This window comes from Notolepis coatsorum (genome assembly GCF_963971535.1).
Source record: "Notolepis coatsorum genome assembly, chromosome: 6".
Classification (NCBI taxonomy): domain Eukaryota; kingdom Metazoa; phylum Chordata; class Actinopteri; order Aulopiformes; family Paralepididae; genus Notolepis; species Notolepis coatsorum.
This window is the reverse complement of record NC_140170.1, coordinates 172,543,430-172,563,853: the sequence shown is the minus strand read 5'-3', so window position 1 is coordinate 172,563,853 and position 20,424 is coordinate 172,543,430. Positions and strand designations below refer to the sequence as shown.

Here is a 20,424-nt window from a genome sequence, read left to right as displayed (position 1 = left end):
TCTCTCTACGTTGTCAAACATGTACACTAAAGTTAAGTTATGTTGAAGTTTTATTGTGTTTGAGTTGTTTGAGGGAAAGAAACCTCCTGTCCTGCTGTAGTTTTTATTTTCACTTTGTGCCGCTTGATTTTATTGTATTTCATGAAAAAAGTGTTTTTCAGAGATGGAAGTAACTTGAGAAAAGGGTTTGCATTTTTCTATTGCAGTTTTGCACAATAAATGTTCTTAAAATACCTCTGTACTGTGTGAAATATGTCCTAGTAATACAATAGTACGGTAATAGCTGCCATACCAGTGTTTAACCCCTTCAGAAGCATTTATATAGACATTTTAAGATAAATGAATATACCGTGATATATACCGTTACCGTCTATGCTTCAAATTATACCGTGATATATATTTTAGACTAGGGCTGGGCGATTCTTGCTCAAATGTGAATCACGATTTTTCTCTCTAAGAATTGAGATCACGATTCTCTCACGATTCTTATTTTTTCAATAAAATCATATAAAAAGTAAAGTAAAAAGTAAAAAAAGAAGAAAAAGAATATTGCATTTCTTTTTTTAATAAAAGAAAATAGTCATAACTTTGAAATGAGATTGCATAGGTCTATGAACCGAGAATTTTTTTCGGTGAATTGCCCAGCCCTATTTTAGACCATACTGTCCAGCCCTACCCCCTACCTCTGCGGGCGCTGCCCAGGCCTGTTCGGACCTCTCTGATGCGGGGGTGCATGATGGGAGACAGAGCCACCAGGGGGAGATGAGACGGACCACTGATAGAAACAGAAGCTCCAGAACCACTGTCTAAATTAGAGGAGAAGTTCACCTAGAGGGGGAGAGAGAGACAGAGAGAGAGAGAGAGACAGAGAGAGAGAGAGAGAGAGACAGAGAGAGAGAGAGACAGAGAGAGAGAGAAACATCAGAGAAATTCCCTATCTATTCCCGATCAATATTAGCTGCAAAATGGACATGTCCAGGATTATGTCCAATTGATATCTGTATACATTAGGGTACACAGAAGCCACGGTTCGGTATGTACCTCGGTTTTGAGGTCACGGTTCAGTACGAGTTTGGTTTGTTTTCATTTATTCAGAACAGACAGTAGTACAAGTTACATGTAGTTCCACCTAGACTTGCCACGGTAGTCTGTGATACTAGTGTTACTCTGTGTTCAGGCTCCACCAAGTACATTACTTGCCGACCTCCCCCACCAGTGTAGGTTTTTTTTCTCTTCTCTCGCATGCATGTATATATATATATATATATATATATATATTAAGGCTGTCAAAGTTAACGTGGTATTAACGTGTTATCGCCCGATTCTATTAACGCCACTATTTTTTGTAACTCACAATTAACTTTTAAGACATTTTATTTATTTATTTTTTGTACTCCTTTTTTTTCTTTTTTACTAGACTTCACTCAGGTGTATTATTGATGCTCTCATTGATACTATGTTTGTTTCTGAAGTGTGTGTGTGTGTGTGTGTGTGTGTGTGTGTGTGTGTGTGTGTGTGTGAGATATATATAGAGAGAGGGGGGTGAGAGAGATGATGAAGGGGCAAGAGAGAAAGATAGCTGGGAGAGTGTGTGTGAGAGAGAGGGGGGGTGTGTGATTACTCAGCCCTTGTGTGGGTGAATGTAACAAGTTCCTAATGTTTTCTTTCCCCTATTATTTCATGCACACTTTATTCATTGTTTTAAATTATTATTTTCTTTTAAGTTATTTTGTGCATCACTCTGTTTTGAATTTGATGCAAATTTGCATGTTGATAAGAGTATTAAAACTTGGAACTTGAAAAAGATCTGTTTAACCCTTTCACTGCCACACTACCCAACGGTTAACCCTTTCACCACGACAATACGCAGGTTAACCCTTTCACTGCCACACAACAGCAGGTTAACCCTTTCACTGCCACACGACAGAAGGTTAACCCTTAACTATCACACTACCGACGCGTGTGGCAGCGAAAGGGGTAAGGTAGAAAAAGAAAAGAAAAATGCGATTAATTTGCTATTAATCGCGAGTTAACTATGGACAATCATGCGATTAATCGAGTTCAATATTTTAATCGATTGACAGCACTAATATATATATATATGTATACTAACCTCCTCTACAGTAGGGATCATGTTGCTAGCTGCCTGCAGAGCAGTGCGTGTATATAGATGTGTATATATTAGGGCTGTCAGTTTATTGCGTTAATTAGATTAATTAATTACACAGCAAATTATCGCGTTATGAAAATTAACTACAAATATATATATATTTTTTTATATATATATTTTTTTAATCTCATTCATTCCATAAGAACGTAGAATACACAGTTACAGACTTTTTTTTTATATGGTCCATTTGCATGTTCTTGGTATCTGATTCTAGGGACATCTATGGATCTCAGGGAATGTATTCTCAGTGTCAGAAATACTGTGTCTGTTACTAGGCTTGAGTAAATTGTAATGAACCAAATGAGAATATCAATAAAACATTTTTGATCTTTGACTGTGAATAACACCATGCTCAAATTGATCAGACCTGAAAAATCTAAGCAAATTAATAGATGGAAGATGATTAAACAGAAGGTTTTGTAGATACAGTACTGAATTCTGCCATCCGGACACATGCAATTTGAATATGATAGAATATAGAATATCAGGCATAAAATGGTTATGCGATAAAAATGCGATTAATAACAAATCCTGTAATTAATTTGATTAATTTTTTTAATCGCCTGACAGCACTAATATATATATATATATATGTGTACTAACCTCCTCTACAGTAGGGACCATGTTGCTCGCCGCCTGCAGAGCAGTGTATATATATATGTGTACTAACCTCCTCTACAGTAGGGACCATGTTGCTCGCCGCCTGCAGAGCAGACCAGATGGCGGAGTCAGAGCTCCAGGCTCGGCTCTCTAGAACCTGTTCCTCTATGGAGTTCAGATGTTTCACCATGTCTCTGGAGAGACCTTCCTCTGAACGAATGAACACCTCGATCACCTACACACGCGCGCACACACACACACACACACAGGAATGAGAAGTTGTAGTGTATTATTATTTCTTATTTTAAATCTTTATTTAAACTCTGGAGTCACTGAGGGAGGCCCTCATTTTCAATGGCGCCAAGTGTACCTGGCATTTGAGGTTACAAAACACACAAATATTAATTTAAAACATCCAATAAATCAATCACCAACACACAGTCACAAATAAATACAGCTCATATGGAATTATCACATCAGAGGAAGCACAAGTCCTCGTAGGAGGGTTACTTTAGGAGTCTGAGCTCTTGAGCCCCTCCTCCTCAGAATTTTCCTTTTTTTTGTTACATAATATAAAACTACAGGTTCATACCTTCAAAATAAGCCATCTGTAACTGAGGGGTACAATTACCTGACTGTATTACTAGATATGATACTTACTACCACTACCTTTGTACTTAATATTCGGCCACCCAGTACACGGCATAAATATATTATCATGAACACTCTCACGTAGATGAAACGGATCCAACACAAATGTACGAATTAGAAACAGGTCTTTATTTTCCTACACAGCGATGGTGTGTAGAATAAGCACTTAATCACTTAATTACATTTATGAATTGAAATAGTATGCACTTTTATGGCAAGGAGTATTCGTCGGTATATCAATAGATAATGTCCAATCTCTGAAGGCGCAGGTGGTAAATATACGACCTGGAATAGTTAAGGAATAACAGCAATGATACTTTAATGATTATAGGCTGGATACACTAGAGGGGGTTAATCCGGTCGCTTGTAAGCCGACAGGAGTAGGAGGGGGGGGGGGGTAGAATCCAGCTGCCTCGTCCGGCCAAGGGTATCCCAGGAGAACCCACTGTAGTGCCGTTCAATGCGCCGGCGATCCTTGGACCACAGATGAAAGCAGGTGGACTCTTTGTGGGCCGGCTCTCTCCGGTCCACGGGGGAGAGATGTGGAGAGACCTCGTCTTGCAGAGCGTCTCCTCACCTTGTGTCCTCTCCAGGGGGGGGGGTTCCAACACACGGTAGTGTCGGGGGTCTTTATCCATAGAATAATCAAAGTATCCAAAGCATAATCCGTGCCTGGGAAGGCGGGCTGTCGTCGGTAGAATAATCCGGTATACAGGTCCACTCGCTCGTCGGCTCTGGGGCTCCTCGGGTGCAGCTTCACATAGGGTCAACCACCCTGGGTAAGCAGCCAGTTCTCTGCCCGAAACGATGGGGTACTGACTACGGTAGTATTCTCACCGCACGAAGCACTATATATTAACAGACTATTATTAGCTTTAATAGACTACGTCCAACTCGACGATATAGTGCCAAATATGACTATTCAAATATTAATATACACGATGTCTCAATACCGATGGTAGGCGAACTTGGCCTTACTCCCACACGTGGCATCGCGGGGAGGCTTTACGTCTGTGACTCTATTGGAGGGTAAGAAACTGGACTGAAAAGAAAGTCCTACTTTAGTAGCGCAGTATATATACGCACTATGAACAAATAGTCCCATTAGTGGTGCGGTAGCCAAATTCCTACGCGGAACTAGGACTTGTTCGTACATGTCGAGCGGTACGTTTGAACTGGGTCTGAGGGGTATGGCAGCCTGGCACCAAGGTCTCGACCAATAGTAGAATGGAGACTATTATGGGATGTTCAGTAGGCTAGAATGGATATTCAATGCATATTGTACAAGGAATATACAAGGGATATCAGGGAATATTAGAGAATATACAAATACAATTAAATATATATATATAAATAAATATATATATTCGGTTTAATCTGGCCCTTCACAACAGCCACCCCCTGAATAGGTCCCGGACCTAATCAGTTAAACGGAGACAGATTAATCGCGTTGTCTATTTACACATAAGGGTTTGCTGTAGGGGTCAGTCAACTTCACAAAGTCATAGGGTTGTAGGGTCATGGTCATCATCGATTGTGTCTGGGAGTCGAGGCAGTTCTATGAGCCTCGCCACGGGACGGGTGTAAGTGCGACCCTGGACGAGCACTTCAGCTGCTCGGACCTTGCCGTCGGCACCGGTGATCACTTTGCTTACGCGGCCGGCCGGCCACATAGCTCTGGGCAGTGATTGATCAATAATCATGACGACTGTTCCTTCTGTCAAATTGTCTCTCTCCTTTACCCACTTCTGGCGGGTCTGTAGAGACGGTAGGTAGTGCAGTAGGAAACTGTTCCAAAACTTGTCGGCTAATACTTGGCTGTACCTCCACATTCGTCGGCCGTTCGCTTCTTCAGGCCGGTACATTGTCTGGGGTAATGTGGGATCTAGCCGCCCCATCAGGAGTGTGTTGGGGGTAACTGGGTCGATATCCGCCACATCACTGGAGACATATCCGAGGGGCTTCGAGTTAAGTACTCCCTCAATCTCCGTGAGGACTGTCATTAGGACTTCTTCCGCCACAGTCTGGGCCCCAAGTACTGCGTACAGGGCTGTCTTTATGGAGCGCACTTCTCGTTCCCAAGTGCCACCGAAGTGGGGTGCGTTTGGGGGGTTGAATTGGAAATCAACCTGTGCTGGAGCGAGGTGGGTCTTAAGTTCTGGGCCCATAGCTTGGAAGCTCTCTCTCAGCTCTCTTTCGCCGCCTTTAAAGTTTGTCCCATGATCGGACAATAGGGTAGACGGTCTTCCTTTCCGTGATATGAATCTACGGAAGGCCATAAGGAATGAGTCTGTGCTCATGGTCGGGAGAAGCTCGATGTGTATCGCTCTGGTGGTCATGCATTTGAATACAATACCCCACCGCTTCTCGGTTCCTCTTCCTTTCTTTATGTGCAGCGGGCCAAAGCAGTCCATACCCGTTGAGTGGAATGGCTTGTCACCGATTCGGAGGCGACATGGAGGAAGGTCAGCCATCCTTGGTATGCTGGGCTGCGCGCGCCACTTGCGGCAGTCTAGACATGTTCGTTGGAAGCGTCGTACCGCCTCTCTTCCTTGTAGGATCCAGTAACGACGTCTGATTTCCGCGAAGACTCTTTCTGCTCCTGCGTGATGTACATCCTCATCGTATTTCTTTATAATCAGCTCTGTGACCTTGTGTCGGCTGTTCAATACGATCGGGTATTTAATGTCATCCGGTAGATTGGGGGCTCTGCGTAGGCGACCACCCACTCTGATGAGGGTGTGAGCGTCGCTCTCGGGGGCCAGGTGAATTAATCTGCTGTCGGATGGGACGGGCTTTCCTCCCTGTAGACAGGCCAATTCATCGGGGAACGAGTCTCTCTGGGCTCGCTGCAGTAGAAGCAATTCTGCTTCCTCGTAGTTAGCCGCTGACATATCAGCGGGGGACTTGCACTCCGGGTGGTACCGCAGGAATGTTCTTTGTTGTGCACTCTCTATGGACGTGCAATCGTTTATGTTAGGGTCGGTGGAGGCTACGGTGCTCAATCCACAGAACACAGACTTCTTAATTTCCACCTCCTCTGGACTTGCTGCCCTCGGGATAGGCATGGGCCACTGTCCTTCCGGGAGTCTTAGGAATGCGGGGCCGTCACTGTAGACATTGCGACGGGTGAGGTCATCCAGGGGCATCCCCCGGGTGATGACGTCAGCTGGGTTCTGTTTTGTATCAACGTAGCGCCACTCTGTTTCTCCGGTTAACTCTTCGGTTAAGTCTTGAATCTCGGTGACTCTGACTCCCACGAAGACTTTGTACTTGCATGAGTCCGATTTGATCCAGGCGAGTACCGTCGTGGAATCTGACCACAGGATTGTTCTAGACACCGGTATGGTGAGCTCACGTTGGATGAGCGTGGCTAGGTGCGCTCCGGCTAGGGCTGCGCAGAGCTCTAGACGTGGGATAGATTGTTGCTTGCGTGGGGCTATTCTCGAGCGGGCGAGGACAAATGCTGTGTAGATCTCTCCCCCTTGGTCTTGGGCCCGCAAGTAGGCTACTGATCCGTATGCGACCTCTGAGGCGTCACTGAAGACGTGTAAGTCCATTTTACATGTCTCTGGCCTCACCGTGGGTGGGAAGTAGCTTCGGCGCATATTAACGCCTGGGAGTGAGTGGAGCTCCATCTCCCACTCTCTCCAGGTGGATGCAAGGTGTGCGGGAATGGGGTCGTCCCAGCCCTGGTCCTTGTCCCACAATGCTCGTACAATCATTTTTGCCCTGGTGGTGTACGGTAGAATACATCCTAGCGGGTCATATTGTCGGGCGAGTGTTGTGTACACACTCCGTCTGGTGGTCGGCGCCGCCGCCGGCCTTCCCTGCTCCGTAGTCAGGGGCTTGTGTCTGTAGTGAAGCGAATCTGTTTTGAATCGCCACACCAATCCCAGGGTCATCTCCTGGGCTTCTCCCGGGATTGTAGCCATCCAGGTCTCGCTGCTGGCTGCCTTGTCCTCGGAGGAGAGGCTGCGCAGTACTTGCGGATCGCTGCTGGCCCACTGCCTGAGATCAAAGCCGCCTTTGATCAGTGAGGCGCGGAGTTTAATCAGGAGAGCCTCGGCTTCTTCCTGGGTTGAAAGGCTTTGTAGACAGTTGTCTACGTAGAAGCTGTTCTTTACGCTGTGTCGGACCTCTTCGTCCGCTGCTGGGTCCTCTGCTACATGTTTCTGTAGTGCAAATGTCGCACAGCAGGGGCTGCACGTCGTTCCGAAGGGGAGGACTTCCCATTGGTAGATGGCTGGGTGCTCATCTCCTGGCTTCTCTCTCCATAGGAACCGTAACAGGGGCTTGTCCGCCTCTACTAATCTCACCTGCAGGAACATTCCTTTAATGTCCCCGCTGATGGCCACCTTTTCCTGGCGGAAGCGGAGTAGAACGCCGAGTAGGGAGGGGCCGAGTGTGGGACCGGGCAGTAACTCTTTATTCAGATTTTGGGATCCGATCTGGTAGCTGCAGTTAAATACTATGCGGTCTTTACCGTTGTGATGGACCTTGTGGTGGGGCACGTACCACGATTCAGTGGTCTGGTCAGCCTCTTTAATGTCCATCTTTGTGACGTGTCCCGCTGTGATGAGCTTCTCAATCTCAGCGCGGTATACACTCTCTTGGGCGGGGTTCTTGGCTAAGCGCCGCTCCGTGTTCAGCAGGTACCGTTCTATGGCGTCTGTCTTGGCGTGGAAAGTAGGCATTCCTTCTCGCCGCAGGAGTGGCGTGGCGTATCTCAACACGCCGTTGACCGGGACTCTCTTGGTCCCTGTCTCGAGGAGGTGAATGGCGTAAATGTCATCTTTAGAGCGAATGTCTTTCTTTCCATTCTTAAAGGGCATTTGTTCCAAGCTCCATAGCCGCTCTACGTGTTGCAGGAGTGCGGTTTCTCCCTCTGTGACTCGGGAGTGGAGACATCTAGTGGCTGTACTTCGGTTGAGAGATTTGGCGAGCGGGCCTTGGAGAGTCCATCCCAAACGGGTCTCGACTGCTGCAGGACAGCCTCGGGGTCCGGTATGAACCCGGTCTATCGGGACAATGAGGTCTGCATGGTCGGAGCCTATCAACAGGGTCGGCATAGCATTGTCTATGAGCGGGATCGGTAACTTGCGCAGATGTGCATATTTCTCCATCAGCTTGGCGACGGGGTATGTGTACCGCGACAGTCCCATTTCTTGGCTGGTGAAAGCGTCTGCAATCTGGTACCGTCGCTCAGGCTGGCCGCTTGCTGCGATAGAGAATGAGACATTCTCGCCCTTTATCGTCTTCAAATCTCGTCTTATTGTCCGAATTGTCATTTGGGTTTCGCTTCCCCGCAGCCCTAGCTGGGCCGCAGCGGAGGCGAGCAGCAGGGTCTTCTCTGACCCGTCATCGAGGACGGCGTAAGTGTCCAGGACTTTATTCTGGTAGCTTAGTGTCACACGCACTACTTTTAGGAGTACTCGGGCTCCACTACTGCTGGCGGGATCGATGTACATGACGCTCGCTTTGCGGCTGGATGGTGCAGGTGAAGGGCGCCGTCTGTTACTGTCGTGAAGTATGTCCAGATGGGCTCCATCGCACTTGGTGCACCTTTTCTTTAAGCGGCATTCGGCTGCCATGTGTGAGCGCGCACAGCGAAAACAGCGCTTGTTGGACTTTATCCATTGACCTGCTTCCTCCGCGTTCAGCTTGGGGAAGGAGTCACATTGCGCTAGCCAGTGTTCTTTCTCACAGTAGGGGCACACTATCTTCCACTTCTCCGTTCTGGAGGGGGTACTGTGGCTCCTGCTGCTCGGTACTGACTCCGATTGGTGCATCACAGTCACCGATCTTCTTCCATCATTTAGTCGTCTGGTTCCTTCTCTGGAGCCAGGGGTGCTCCGTCCGAATGTATCTAGCCGTAGGCTGCTGACTTCTCTCGCCAGGAAGTCTGCTAGATCGAGGAGGTTCGGTTCGGGGCCATTCGGGTCTCTGTGGTCCCTCTGCCGCCTAAAGCGCTCCTGACGAGCGGGCGGCAGCTTCTCCAGGATCCTTTCCACATTTGAGTTGGCGTAAAGTTCATACTTCCCCTTCTCTCTTTGCGCTCCCAACATCCCTACCAGGGACTGCACTCTGATGGACAGGTCGTCCAGTGCTCGATTGTCTATTGCTGGGGGTAAGCGGTCGATGTGTCGGATCTCCTGGATCACGTAATCCCATATGCGCCCATACCTCTGGTCCAATGCTACCAGCGCTGCTGTGTATGGGGTGGTGGAAGTCGCGTAGGCGAGCGCTATATTATGTGCGCGGGGCACCTTTAAGTGCTGCAGTAGGATGGCGTATTTGTGGCGTTCATCCAATACATCCACCAACATGGTCTCCAGACACATGCGGAGTTCTGTATACTGGGCCCGGTTCTCTTGGGTGAAGTCGGGTACCATAGGCGTGCCAATGTATGACGCTGACTGTGGATACATCGGCGAGCGTTGGGGGAGAGGCCTCCTAGGCGAGTCTCCTCCCGCTCATTGGTATGGGCTGGTACCGGCAGTGTACCATGGCCCGCTTGTCCAGGTGCTGTTCCTCGGTGCGGGTCGTGCGTCGTGCTCACCCGTGTATAGAGTCGGGGGTCTGTAGCGCAGCTCCGCGGGAGTATAGCCTGGGCTGTACCGGACCTCCTGGTCCGGTAGAGTACTGTGCTGTCTTCGGGCGCGGTTCTCCTCCTCTTCCTCTTCGTCTTCAGTTAGGTCATCCAGTGCTTGTAGTCTCTGGTTTAGCCTCTCCACAGGATATGCTGCTCCTTCCCGGTTGCTAGGTCTCGCTTGGACCGGTGGGGGGAGGTGGTCTGTGGGGGGTATAGACCTCGTCTGTTGGTCAAGTTCAGGGTTGTTTACTCGGCTAGGGGATGCCGCCCTGGAGGTGTGTCTAGACGAGTTCCTGGAGCCTCTGGCGGAGGGAGAGGGTGTTGTCCGTCTGATCAGCTGTTCTATTAGTTGCGCTTGCTGTCTGTCGCGCTCTGCGTCCCGTAGAGCACCAGCAGCTGCTCGCTGGCTGTCTGCTCGGTCTCTGGCCACATTCTCGTCCATCTGAATGCGTCTTATTTCCAGGCGTATGTGCTCTTCTTCGCTCCGTTGCTGTATCTGCAATCGATCGCGTTCACCCTGGAGTCTATCGCGTTCAGTAGAGGCTTTCAGGCTGACGAGGAATGCCTGCTGTAGGGTCCTCTCTGCCTCGCTGGGAGAAGGCGGTTGTATAGGGGAGCCTTCCCTCGGGGTACTCCTTGCGGAGCCTTGGAGCTCTATCTCCACGGTGCTCTCCCCGTCTTCTTCCGTGCCGAGTTCTCTCTCGGTAGCGTTGTATTCCTCCCGGGACTCATCGGGGACTACTTCTTCAGTACTGGCGGGGTGTGAAGTCATGTCTGGTTCCCACTGGTCCCCACCGTGAACTTGGTCAGTTACATTAGAGCCCGTAGGGGCCTCTATGGTCGGGGTAGTCTGGGCGTTGGGGTTAGACATACTTTTACTTTCTAGTTTTACCGCGTTTACTGTTAGTAGAAGACTAGGTTGTTGACTGACAGCGTAAGCCTCTAAGTACTGAGGGAGCCGTCGTTCGCGCTGCGGGCGTTGGTTAGGAGGATCGTTTCGTGGAGTGTTCATCATAGGCCATTTCAATATTAATAACACTATATTAATATTACACTAATTACCCTCCGGCTCGAAGGACCAATTGTAACTGAGGGGTACAATTCCCTGACTGTATTACTAGATATGATACTTACTACCACTACCTTTGTACTTAATATTCGGCCACCCAGTACACGGCATAAATATATTATCATGAACACTCTCACGTAGATGAAACGGATCCAACACAAATGTACGAATTAGAAACAGGTCTTTATTTTCCTACACAGCGATGGTGTGTAGAATAAGCACTTAATCACTTAATTACATTTATGAATTGAAATAGTATGCACTTTTATGGCAAGGAGTATTCGTCGGTATATCAATAGATAATGTCCAATCTCTGAAGGCGCAGGTGGTAAATATACGACCTGGAATAGTTAAGGAATAACAGCAATGATACTTTAATGATTATAGGCTGGATACACTAGAGGGGGTTAATCCGGTCGCTTGTAAGCCGACAGGAGTAGGAGGGGGGGGGGGGGTAGAATCCAGCTGCCTCGTCCGGCCAAGGGTATCCCAGGAGAACCCACTGTAGTGCCGTTCAATGCGCCGGCGATCCTTGGACCACAGATGAAAGCAGGTGGACTCTTTGTGGGCCGGCTCTCTCCGGTCCACGGGGGAGAGATGTGGAGAGACCTCGTCTTGCAGAGCGTCTCCTCACCTTGTGTCCTCTCCAGGGGGGGGGGTTCCAACACACGGTAGTGTCGGGGGTCTTTATCCATAGAATAATCAAAGTATCCAAAGCATAATCCGTGCCTGGGAAGGCGGGCTGTCGTCGGTAGAATAATCCGGTATACAGGTCCACTCGCTCGTCGGCTCTGGGGCTCCTCGGGTGCAGCTTCACATAGGGTCAACCACCCTGGGTAAGCAGCCAGTTCTCTGCCCGAAACGATGGGGTACTGACTACGGTAGTATTCTCACCGCACGAAGCACTATATATTAACAGACTATTATTAGCTTTAATAGACTACGTCCAACTCGACGATATAGTGCCAAATATGACTATTCAAATATTAATATACACGATGTCTCAATACCGATGGTAGGCGAACTTGGCCTTACTCCCACACGTGGCATCGCGGGGAGGCTTTACGTCTGTGACTCTATTGGAGGGTAAGAAACTGGACTGAAAAGAAAGTCCTACTTTAGTAGCGCAGTATATATACGCACTATGAACAAATAGTCCCATTAGTGGTGCGGTAGCCAAATTCCTACGCGGAACTAGGACTTGTTCGTACATGTCGAGCGGTACGTTTGAACTGGGTCTGAGGGGTATGGCAGCCTGGCACCAAGGTCTCGACCAATAGTAGAATGGAGACTATTATGGGATGTTCAGTAGGCTAGAATGGATATTCAATGCATATTGTACAAGGAATATACAAGGGATATCAGGGAATATTAGAGAATATACAAATACAATTAAATATATATATATAAATAAATATATATATTCGGTTTAATCTGGCCCTTCACAACACCATCAGTTGTCAAATTCGAGCCGATAGTTTTCAATCAATGTCCTATCAAACAATCTGGTCAAATCCTAACTACATTCCAGCACAGGAGTTTGAAATGATTCAAGTGAATTCAGCTATCTGATGAAAAAACTACACTCCCAGAATTCAATGTGATCAATGTCACTAGACCAATTCACACCTGGAACAAAGGCCCAGTTTCTAGTCTGTCGTTCCTTTGTTATTCCAATGGCTGGACCCGGCAGGAGGCCTAGCCCTAGAGTGACACACAAGCTAGATAGCATATTATTATATGACCATGCCTAAAACCTATAGGTAGAGGGCCATAAGACTTTACCAAGTCTTCTCCATATGGGCTGCTTTTGTATGTTGTAGTGTTATCACAATACCAACATTTTGACTTTGATACAGATAGGAAAGGTAATGGAATATATTATTAGATGACAGAACATGGAAAATTCTTTATACAATTATTTAATTCATTATAATTTAAACGCTATTGAATAAGTTAATTAATACAATTATTCTGTTACAGCTACTGAGCTATATACACAGTAAATATTGCAAATGTCTCTGTGTGTGTGTCTGTGTGTGTCTCGCTCTCTCTCCCTCTCTCTACATCTCTCCTGAACCAATTTCATTCAAAAGGAAGATATTGATGGACAGTAGCTATAGTACACAGTAAATCTTGCCAAATGGGAACAAATACACTCGGCAATAGTGTTAAATAATTTGACACTGCAATATTTACTGGTGGTGGGGCTGATCTCTAACAATGACGAGAAAGCCTATCGGGAGGAGGTTGATGCCTAGGCAGTTCAGAGTATCGGGGAAGATACTCCACTCCTTCTATTCCGGGGCTGTAGAGAGCATTCTGACTGGAAACATCACTGCCTGGTATGGAAACAGCACGGCCCAGGACAGGAAGGCCCTACAGAGAGTGGTGTGCTCAGCTGAGCGTACTACGTGTATTGCACTACCACCCCTGCAGGACTTATATAACAGGAGGTGCAAATCCAGAGCCTACAGCTATGGAAATGCACTGTGCATTTTTTTTTTATTATATCACAAAGCTGTTAAAAATTTTTAAATGTCAAGGCAATGGTAGGGGAAACACTGGCATCATACTGTGCATGTGTGTCAGTGTGTGCGTGTGTGTGTGTAAGGGGGGGGTAAATGTATCTATGTTCCAGTTGTATGTACTGCATATCCAGAGCTTCAATACACTCTGTACCAATTACAAATACCACCAACCTGGTTGTGTGGCAATAAAGGTATCTTGTATCTTGTCAGTGTGTGTGTGTGTCAGTGTGTGTGTGTGTGTGTGTGTGTGTACCTTGAAGAAGTAGAATGAGGGCAGTTTGAAGATGGAGATGACCCACGGGAAGGTTCTCTGGGAGCTGTAGGAGAACAGGACCACCTCCAGGCAGCATGCCAGCAGAGAACAGTGGAACATATCCTGTTCTAGAACAACCTAACAGAACCACAGCATAGCACATGTTCAAATAGAACCTAACACAGAACCACAGCATAGAACATGTTCTAATAGAACCTAACACAGAACCACAGCATAGAACATGTTCTAATAGAACCTAACACAGAACCACAGCATAGAACATGTTCTAATAGAACCCAACACAGAACCACAGCATAGAACATGTTCTAATTAGAACCCAACACAGAACCACAGCATAGAACATGTTCTAATAGAACCCAACACAGAACCACAGCATAGAACATGTTCTAATAGAACCTAACACAGAACCACAGCACATGTTCAAATAGAACCTAACACAGAACCACAGCATAGAACATGTTCTAATAGAACCTAACACAGAACCACAGCATAGAACCTAACTATTACCTTTATCATTGACAATTTGCAGGCTCGTTGTAGAGTCAATGTAACATAATAAGGAGAGACGGTAGCCAAAGTAATCACAAAGAATATTTAATGAAATAATTACCATGGTTTTGGAATAAAGGAATATAAAGAAATGACAAACAAGATAACATACTGCACAGACAGGATCAGCATCAGACGAAAGGGAAGACAGCATACTTATACATGGGGGAATGACGAGACAAGACACACCTGGGTTAATTGCAAATGGGCACAGCTGAGGGGAGAACGATAAGGACTACAACACCATGACAGGGAACTACAGCTAGACACGACACATCGCATTAGGAGCGCCTGATCAGAGCACAAAACACATAACACTAACACAGAACCTCAGCATAGAACATGTTCTAATTAAATAGGGATGCTCGATATTGGCTTTTTTACCGATACAGTTTACCGATATTGTCCAACTCTTAATTTCCGATACCGATATCAACCGATACCGATATATGCAGGGTTTCCCCCCCCAAAAAACTGAATAATTTCAGGTAATTAACATTACATATCTCTTGTTGTGGAATTAACACAACATTATGCATACTTTTGACAATAAATAAAATCTGAATTTGTTCTTACTTGCTTGCCTGGGTAAATAAAGGTTCGAGAAATGTAAAAAAAAGAAAAAAAAAACATTTTGAAAACAGATACCGATTTTTTTCCGATATCACATTTTAATGCCGATATCGGCCGATATCACATTTTAATGCCGATATCGGCCGATAATATCGGACATCCCTAAATAGAACCTAACAGAACCACAGCATAGAACATGTTCTAATAGAACCTAACACAGAACCACAGCATAGAACATGTTCTAATAGACCCTAACACAGAACCACATCGTAGAACATGTTATAATAGAACCTAACACAGAACCACAGCATGGAACATGTTCTAATAGAACAGATATCCGACTCTATAACAAGCCGATCACAGAGACACACAGACAAAGAAAGAAAGAAAGAAAGACAGACAGGTGTTCTTACGGTCATGTCTTTGCCGTGCAGTCGTTTGGTTTCTTGGACCATGACGTTCTCCAGGACCTTATAGTAGAGAATCTCTGCCAGCTTCATACGGTTCTCTGCAAAGTCTATATGAGAAGGATCTTATAGTAGAGAATCTCTGCCAGCTTCATACGGTTCTCTGCAAAGTCTATATGAGAAGGATCTTATAGTAGAGGATCTCTGCCGGCTTCATATGCTTCTCTGCAAAGTCTATATGATGAGGATCTATGTATGTTACTATGGTTATTTTATCCATCCATCCGTTCCTTATAAAAATGTAAAATAAACGAAACCCTAACTAACCTTACTGTCATGCACTTGTCCTAATGTGTGTGACTATGCCTCCTACATACAGACTGTACCTCCTACAGACAGACTGTACCTCCTACATACAGACAGACTGTACCTCCTACAGACAGACTGTACCTCCTACATACATACAGACTGTACCTCCTACATACAGACAGACTGTACCTCCTACATACAGACAGACTGTACCTCCTACATACAGACAGACTGTACCTCCTACATACAGACAGACTGTACCTCCTACAGACAGACTGTACCTCCTACATACAGACAGACTGTACCTCCTACATACAGACTGTACCTCCTACATACAGACAGACTGTACCTCCTACATACAGACAGACTGTACCTCCTACATACAGACAGACTGTACCTCCTACAGACAGACAGACTGTACCTCCTACATACAGACAGACTGTACCTCCTACATACAGACAGACTGTACCTCCTACAGACAGACAGACTGTACCTCCTACATACAGACAGACTGTACCTCCTACATACAGACAGACTGTACCTCCTACAGACAGACAGACTGTACCTCCTACAGACAGACTGTACCTCCTACATACAGACAGACTGTACCTCCTACATACAGACAGACTGTACCTCCTACATACAGACAGACTGTACCTCCTACAGACAGACAGACTATACTGCTTTCGTCAGCGGTCACATCATCAATAAATACAAGGGAACCAGTTCCATTGGCAGCCATACATGCCCACGCCATAACACTATGTTATACACCATGTCTGTGTGTATAAATGCGTGTGTGTATATATATATACGTGTGTGTGTGTGTGTTACCAATGTGTGATCCTGGTGTGTCCTCAGAGTAGTTGGTATAATGTTGTTTAAAGGTTTCTCCCAATGTCTTCACTCTGCCCTGGATGGAGTCTGTAGGGTCTTTGGAACACGTCCTGAAACACAGTTTAGTCAGGGTTAAATGTGTCCTGAAACACCAGTTTAGTCAGGGTTAAATGTGTCCTGAAACACCAGTTTAGTCAGGGTTAAATGTGTCCTGAAACACCAGTTTAGTCAGGGTTAAATGTGTCCTGAAACACCAGTTTAGTCAGGGTTAAATTAGTCCTGAAACTTTAAAAGTAATATTTAGACCGGTGTGGTTCTTTAAAAGTCATATTTAGACAGGTATGGTCCTGTAAAAGTAATATTTAGACCGGTAAGATTCTTTAAAAGTCACTTTTAGATTGGTATGGTTTGTTAAAAGTCATATCTAGAATGGTATGGTTCTTTAAAAGTAATATTTAGACCGGTAAGATTCTTTAAAAGTCACTTTTAGATTGGTATGGTTTGTTAAAAGTCATATCTAGAATGGTATGGTTCTTTAAAAGTAATATTTAGACCGGTATGGTCCTTTAGAAGTCATATTTCGAACGGTATGGTTAGTTAAAAGTCATATCTAGAACGATATGGTTCTTTACAAGTCATAATTAGAACGGTATGGTCCTTTAACAAGACAGGCAGGCAAACAAGGTCCTCACTTGAATATCTGAGTGAGATGCTCGCTGGGGGCGGTCCTTAGCCCGGAAACCATGCTCTGTAAGCGGCTCACGCTCTGCGTTGCAGAGGAAACCGGGGTGACGAGCAGATCCTTCTCCTTCAGGTAGCTCCGCCCTGTCAAAGGAGTAGAGGGAGCCAGAGAACCAGACTATAGAGAGAGAGAGACAGAGAGATAGAGTGACAGACAGATAGATTAGTTTCCAGTAGTGTTTATGTTTCAGAAAGGGTCACAGACCCACATGAGGTCATGTCTTCATATAGATCTTCCAACCTTAAAGTGGTAAACCATAAGATCCCAGGTTTACTACAGTACTACTACGTTATGAAATGGCAATACTAGTCCTACCATGTTGTGAAATGGTAATACTACAGTACTACTACGTTATGAAATAGTAATACTAGTCCTACTATGTTATGAAATAGTACTACTACAGTCCTACCGTTATTAAATAGTAATACTACAGTACTACTATGTTATGAAATAGTAATACTACAGTCCTACTGTTATTAAATAGTAATACTACAGTACTACTATGTTATGAAATAGTAATACTACAGTACTACTATGTTATGAAATAGTAATACTACAGTACTACTACTACGTTATGAAATAGTAATACTACAGTACTACTACATTATGAAATAGTAATACTACAGTACTACTACATTATGAAATAGTAATACTACAGTCCTATGTTATGAAATAGTAATACTACAGTCCTACTATGTTATGAAATAGTAATACTACAGTACTACTATGTTATGAAATAGTAATACTACAGTCCTACTACGTTATGAAATGGTAATACTACAGTACTACTACGTTGTGACATGGTAATACTACAGTCCTACTACGTTGTGACATGGTAATACTACAGTCCTACTACGTTGTGACATGGTAATACTACAGTACTACTACGTTGTGACATGGTAATACTATAGTCCTACTACGTTGTGACATGGTAATACTACAGTACTACTATGTTATGAAATAGTAATACTACAGTCCTACTACGTTATGAAATGGTAATACTACAGTACTACTACGTTGTGACATGGTAATACTACAGTCCTACTACGTTGTGACATGGTAATACTACAGTCCTACTACGTTGTGACATGGTAATACTACAGTCCTACTACGTTGTGACATGGACCACACACATTGACAGTGTAGTGAAAAAGGCACGGCAACGCCTCTACTTCCTCAGGCGCCTAAGGAAGTTCAAAGTGAGTCAGAAGATACTCAAGATCTTCTACTCATGCACAATAGAGATCATCCTGACTGGTAACATCACCTTCTGGTTTGGGAATAGCACTGCACACGACCGCAGCAGACTACAGAGAGTGGCCCGTTCAGCCGAACGCACAATTGGAGGTGGACTTCCCACTCTCCAGGACATTTACAACAAGCGGTGCAGGAGCAAGGCTAAGAGAATAATCAAAGACTCTAGTCACCCAAACAACTGCCTCTTTGAACTGCTGCGGTCAGGCAAGCGCTACCGGAGTCTCATGGCCAGTACAGAGAGACTCAGAAGGAGCTTCTATCCCCAGGCCATCAGGATGCTCAACGACAATTACACTATTTAACAACAACCCATCATCTACACTCACAGCACACACATCCACACGCAAACTCACTTTAAATAAACACTCACCGTAACACCCACTCTACTCACTTTAACACACTTTATATTTATTAGCAAAGAGATTTGCACTACAATTCATACCTCATAGCACCTTATCCTAAGTTGTAGCTGATCCCATTGCTGCATTGTACCTCACTGTTACTCTTTTTTACTCTGTATTGTATATTATGTATGTATTTATTATGTATGTGACTGAACACTTTTTGTTTACGTACTCTTGACTTTTTCTATTTTATACTTTTATCTATTTTATCTAGCACACTCTCAGGAGATCATACAGGGAAAAGCATTTAATGGAAAAGTATTCTGTATTTTACTGTGACAACTATTAAAGAAACTTGAAACATGTCAAATAGTAATACTTAGGGGTGGGACGATAGATCGATCCAGATCGATACATCAATCTAATTTATCAATGATCCAATAGGATCGATGAAACGTAAAAAGATCAGTTCATATCGATACTCTTATTTTGAAAATCCCCTAAGCGCAGCTCCGGCAGCTGGATTTGCACGCGATGTGAAAACAAACCACCGCGATGTGAAAACAAACCACCTGGCAGCAACAACAGGGCTCCAGAGCGTGCCTATTTGGTCACAATTTGCGACCCGAAATAAGTCCAATGAGTCTAACATGCTTTGCATCCTAAATACCTAAACTAACGTTAGCTGCTAGCGCTAACTAAGCTAAGCTAACCTAACCCTGCTCACAGGCACAGAGAAAACTGTGGAGTTCCAATAGTGAGGGAAAGGGGGGGGGGGGGGGGTGAGCCAGTCTCTCTCTCTACGTTCAATGATTTTAAGTAGCAAACCATTACGCTATAAAAACTAACTGGATAGTTGATGATAAACATTTAACTTCATTAGCTGAAATATTCAAAAAGCATTAAGTCTTCTATAGGGCTGACGCCTATTAGTCGAATAGTCGACTAATCGATCGAAAGGAGCCGTAGTCGACTGCCAACCTCTTAGTCGAATAAAAAAGAAAAAAAATTATCATTCTTTCCAAAAGAAAAGAGGCCTAGAAGCGTGGCTAACGCTAATGGCACGCATACCAGAGGCTAACTGCCTAAGAAAACAGGCACAGAGGCACTGAAAGAGGATTTCATCCATCTAATGAACACACTAGACTAGACAAATATCAAGAGGTATCCATCAGTGGACCAATTGCATGCTTTTGCAGAGGACAAGAAGCCTTCCGTCGACTCCTTCAGACATTAAGCACCCCCCACAGCCCAAATGGAATGATAAGAAAAAATATATATATACTTTTTTTTTTCAAATTTCTTTTTTCCATAGTCGACTAATAGTCGACTATCGGCTAATTTCGGCCAATCATAGTCGACTATCCAAATCCTTAGTCGGGGACAGCCCTAGTCTTCTATAACCATTCTCCCTTTCGCCGCGTGTGTGCACGTTCGCATCCCAGACCAGATGAGGTCAGAGGAGTTTGATAATATTAACTGAGGATGGCCAGATAATGTTGATATTTAAAAATAT

General features: G+C 45.0%; 1 protein-coding gene across 1 annotated transcript in view; it reads right to left on the bottom strand.

Moving 5' to 3' along the window:
• The window catches only part of rbl1 (retinoblastoma-like 1 (p107)), a 60,673-nt gene that overhangs the window by 20,980 nt on the left and 19,269 nt on the right, over nt 1-20,424 (bottom strand). The window contains exons 9-14 of the mRNA XM_084316506.1: nt 17,258-17,424; nt 16,563-16,675; nt 15,426-15,529; nt 13,870-14,007; nt 2,841-3,005; nt 684-828 (exon numbers count right to left, since the gene is read on the bottom strand). Coding sequence (XP_084172632.1) covers nt 684-828; nt 2,841-3,005; nt 13,870-14,007; nt 15,426-15,529; nt 16,563-16,675; nt 17,258-17,424 — 832 coding nt within the window. The remainder of the gene's footprint in view (nt 1-683; nt 829-2,840; nt 3,006-13,869; nt 14,008-15,425; nt 15,530-16,562; nt 16,676-17,257; nt 17,425-20,424) is intronic.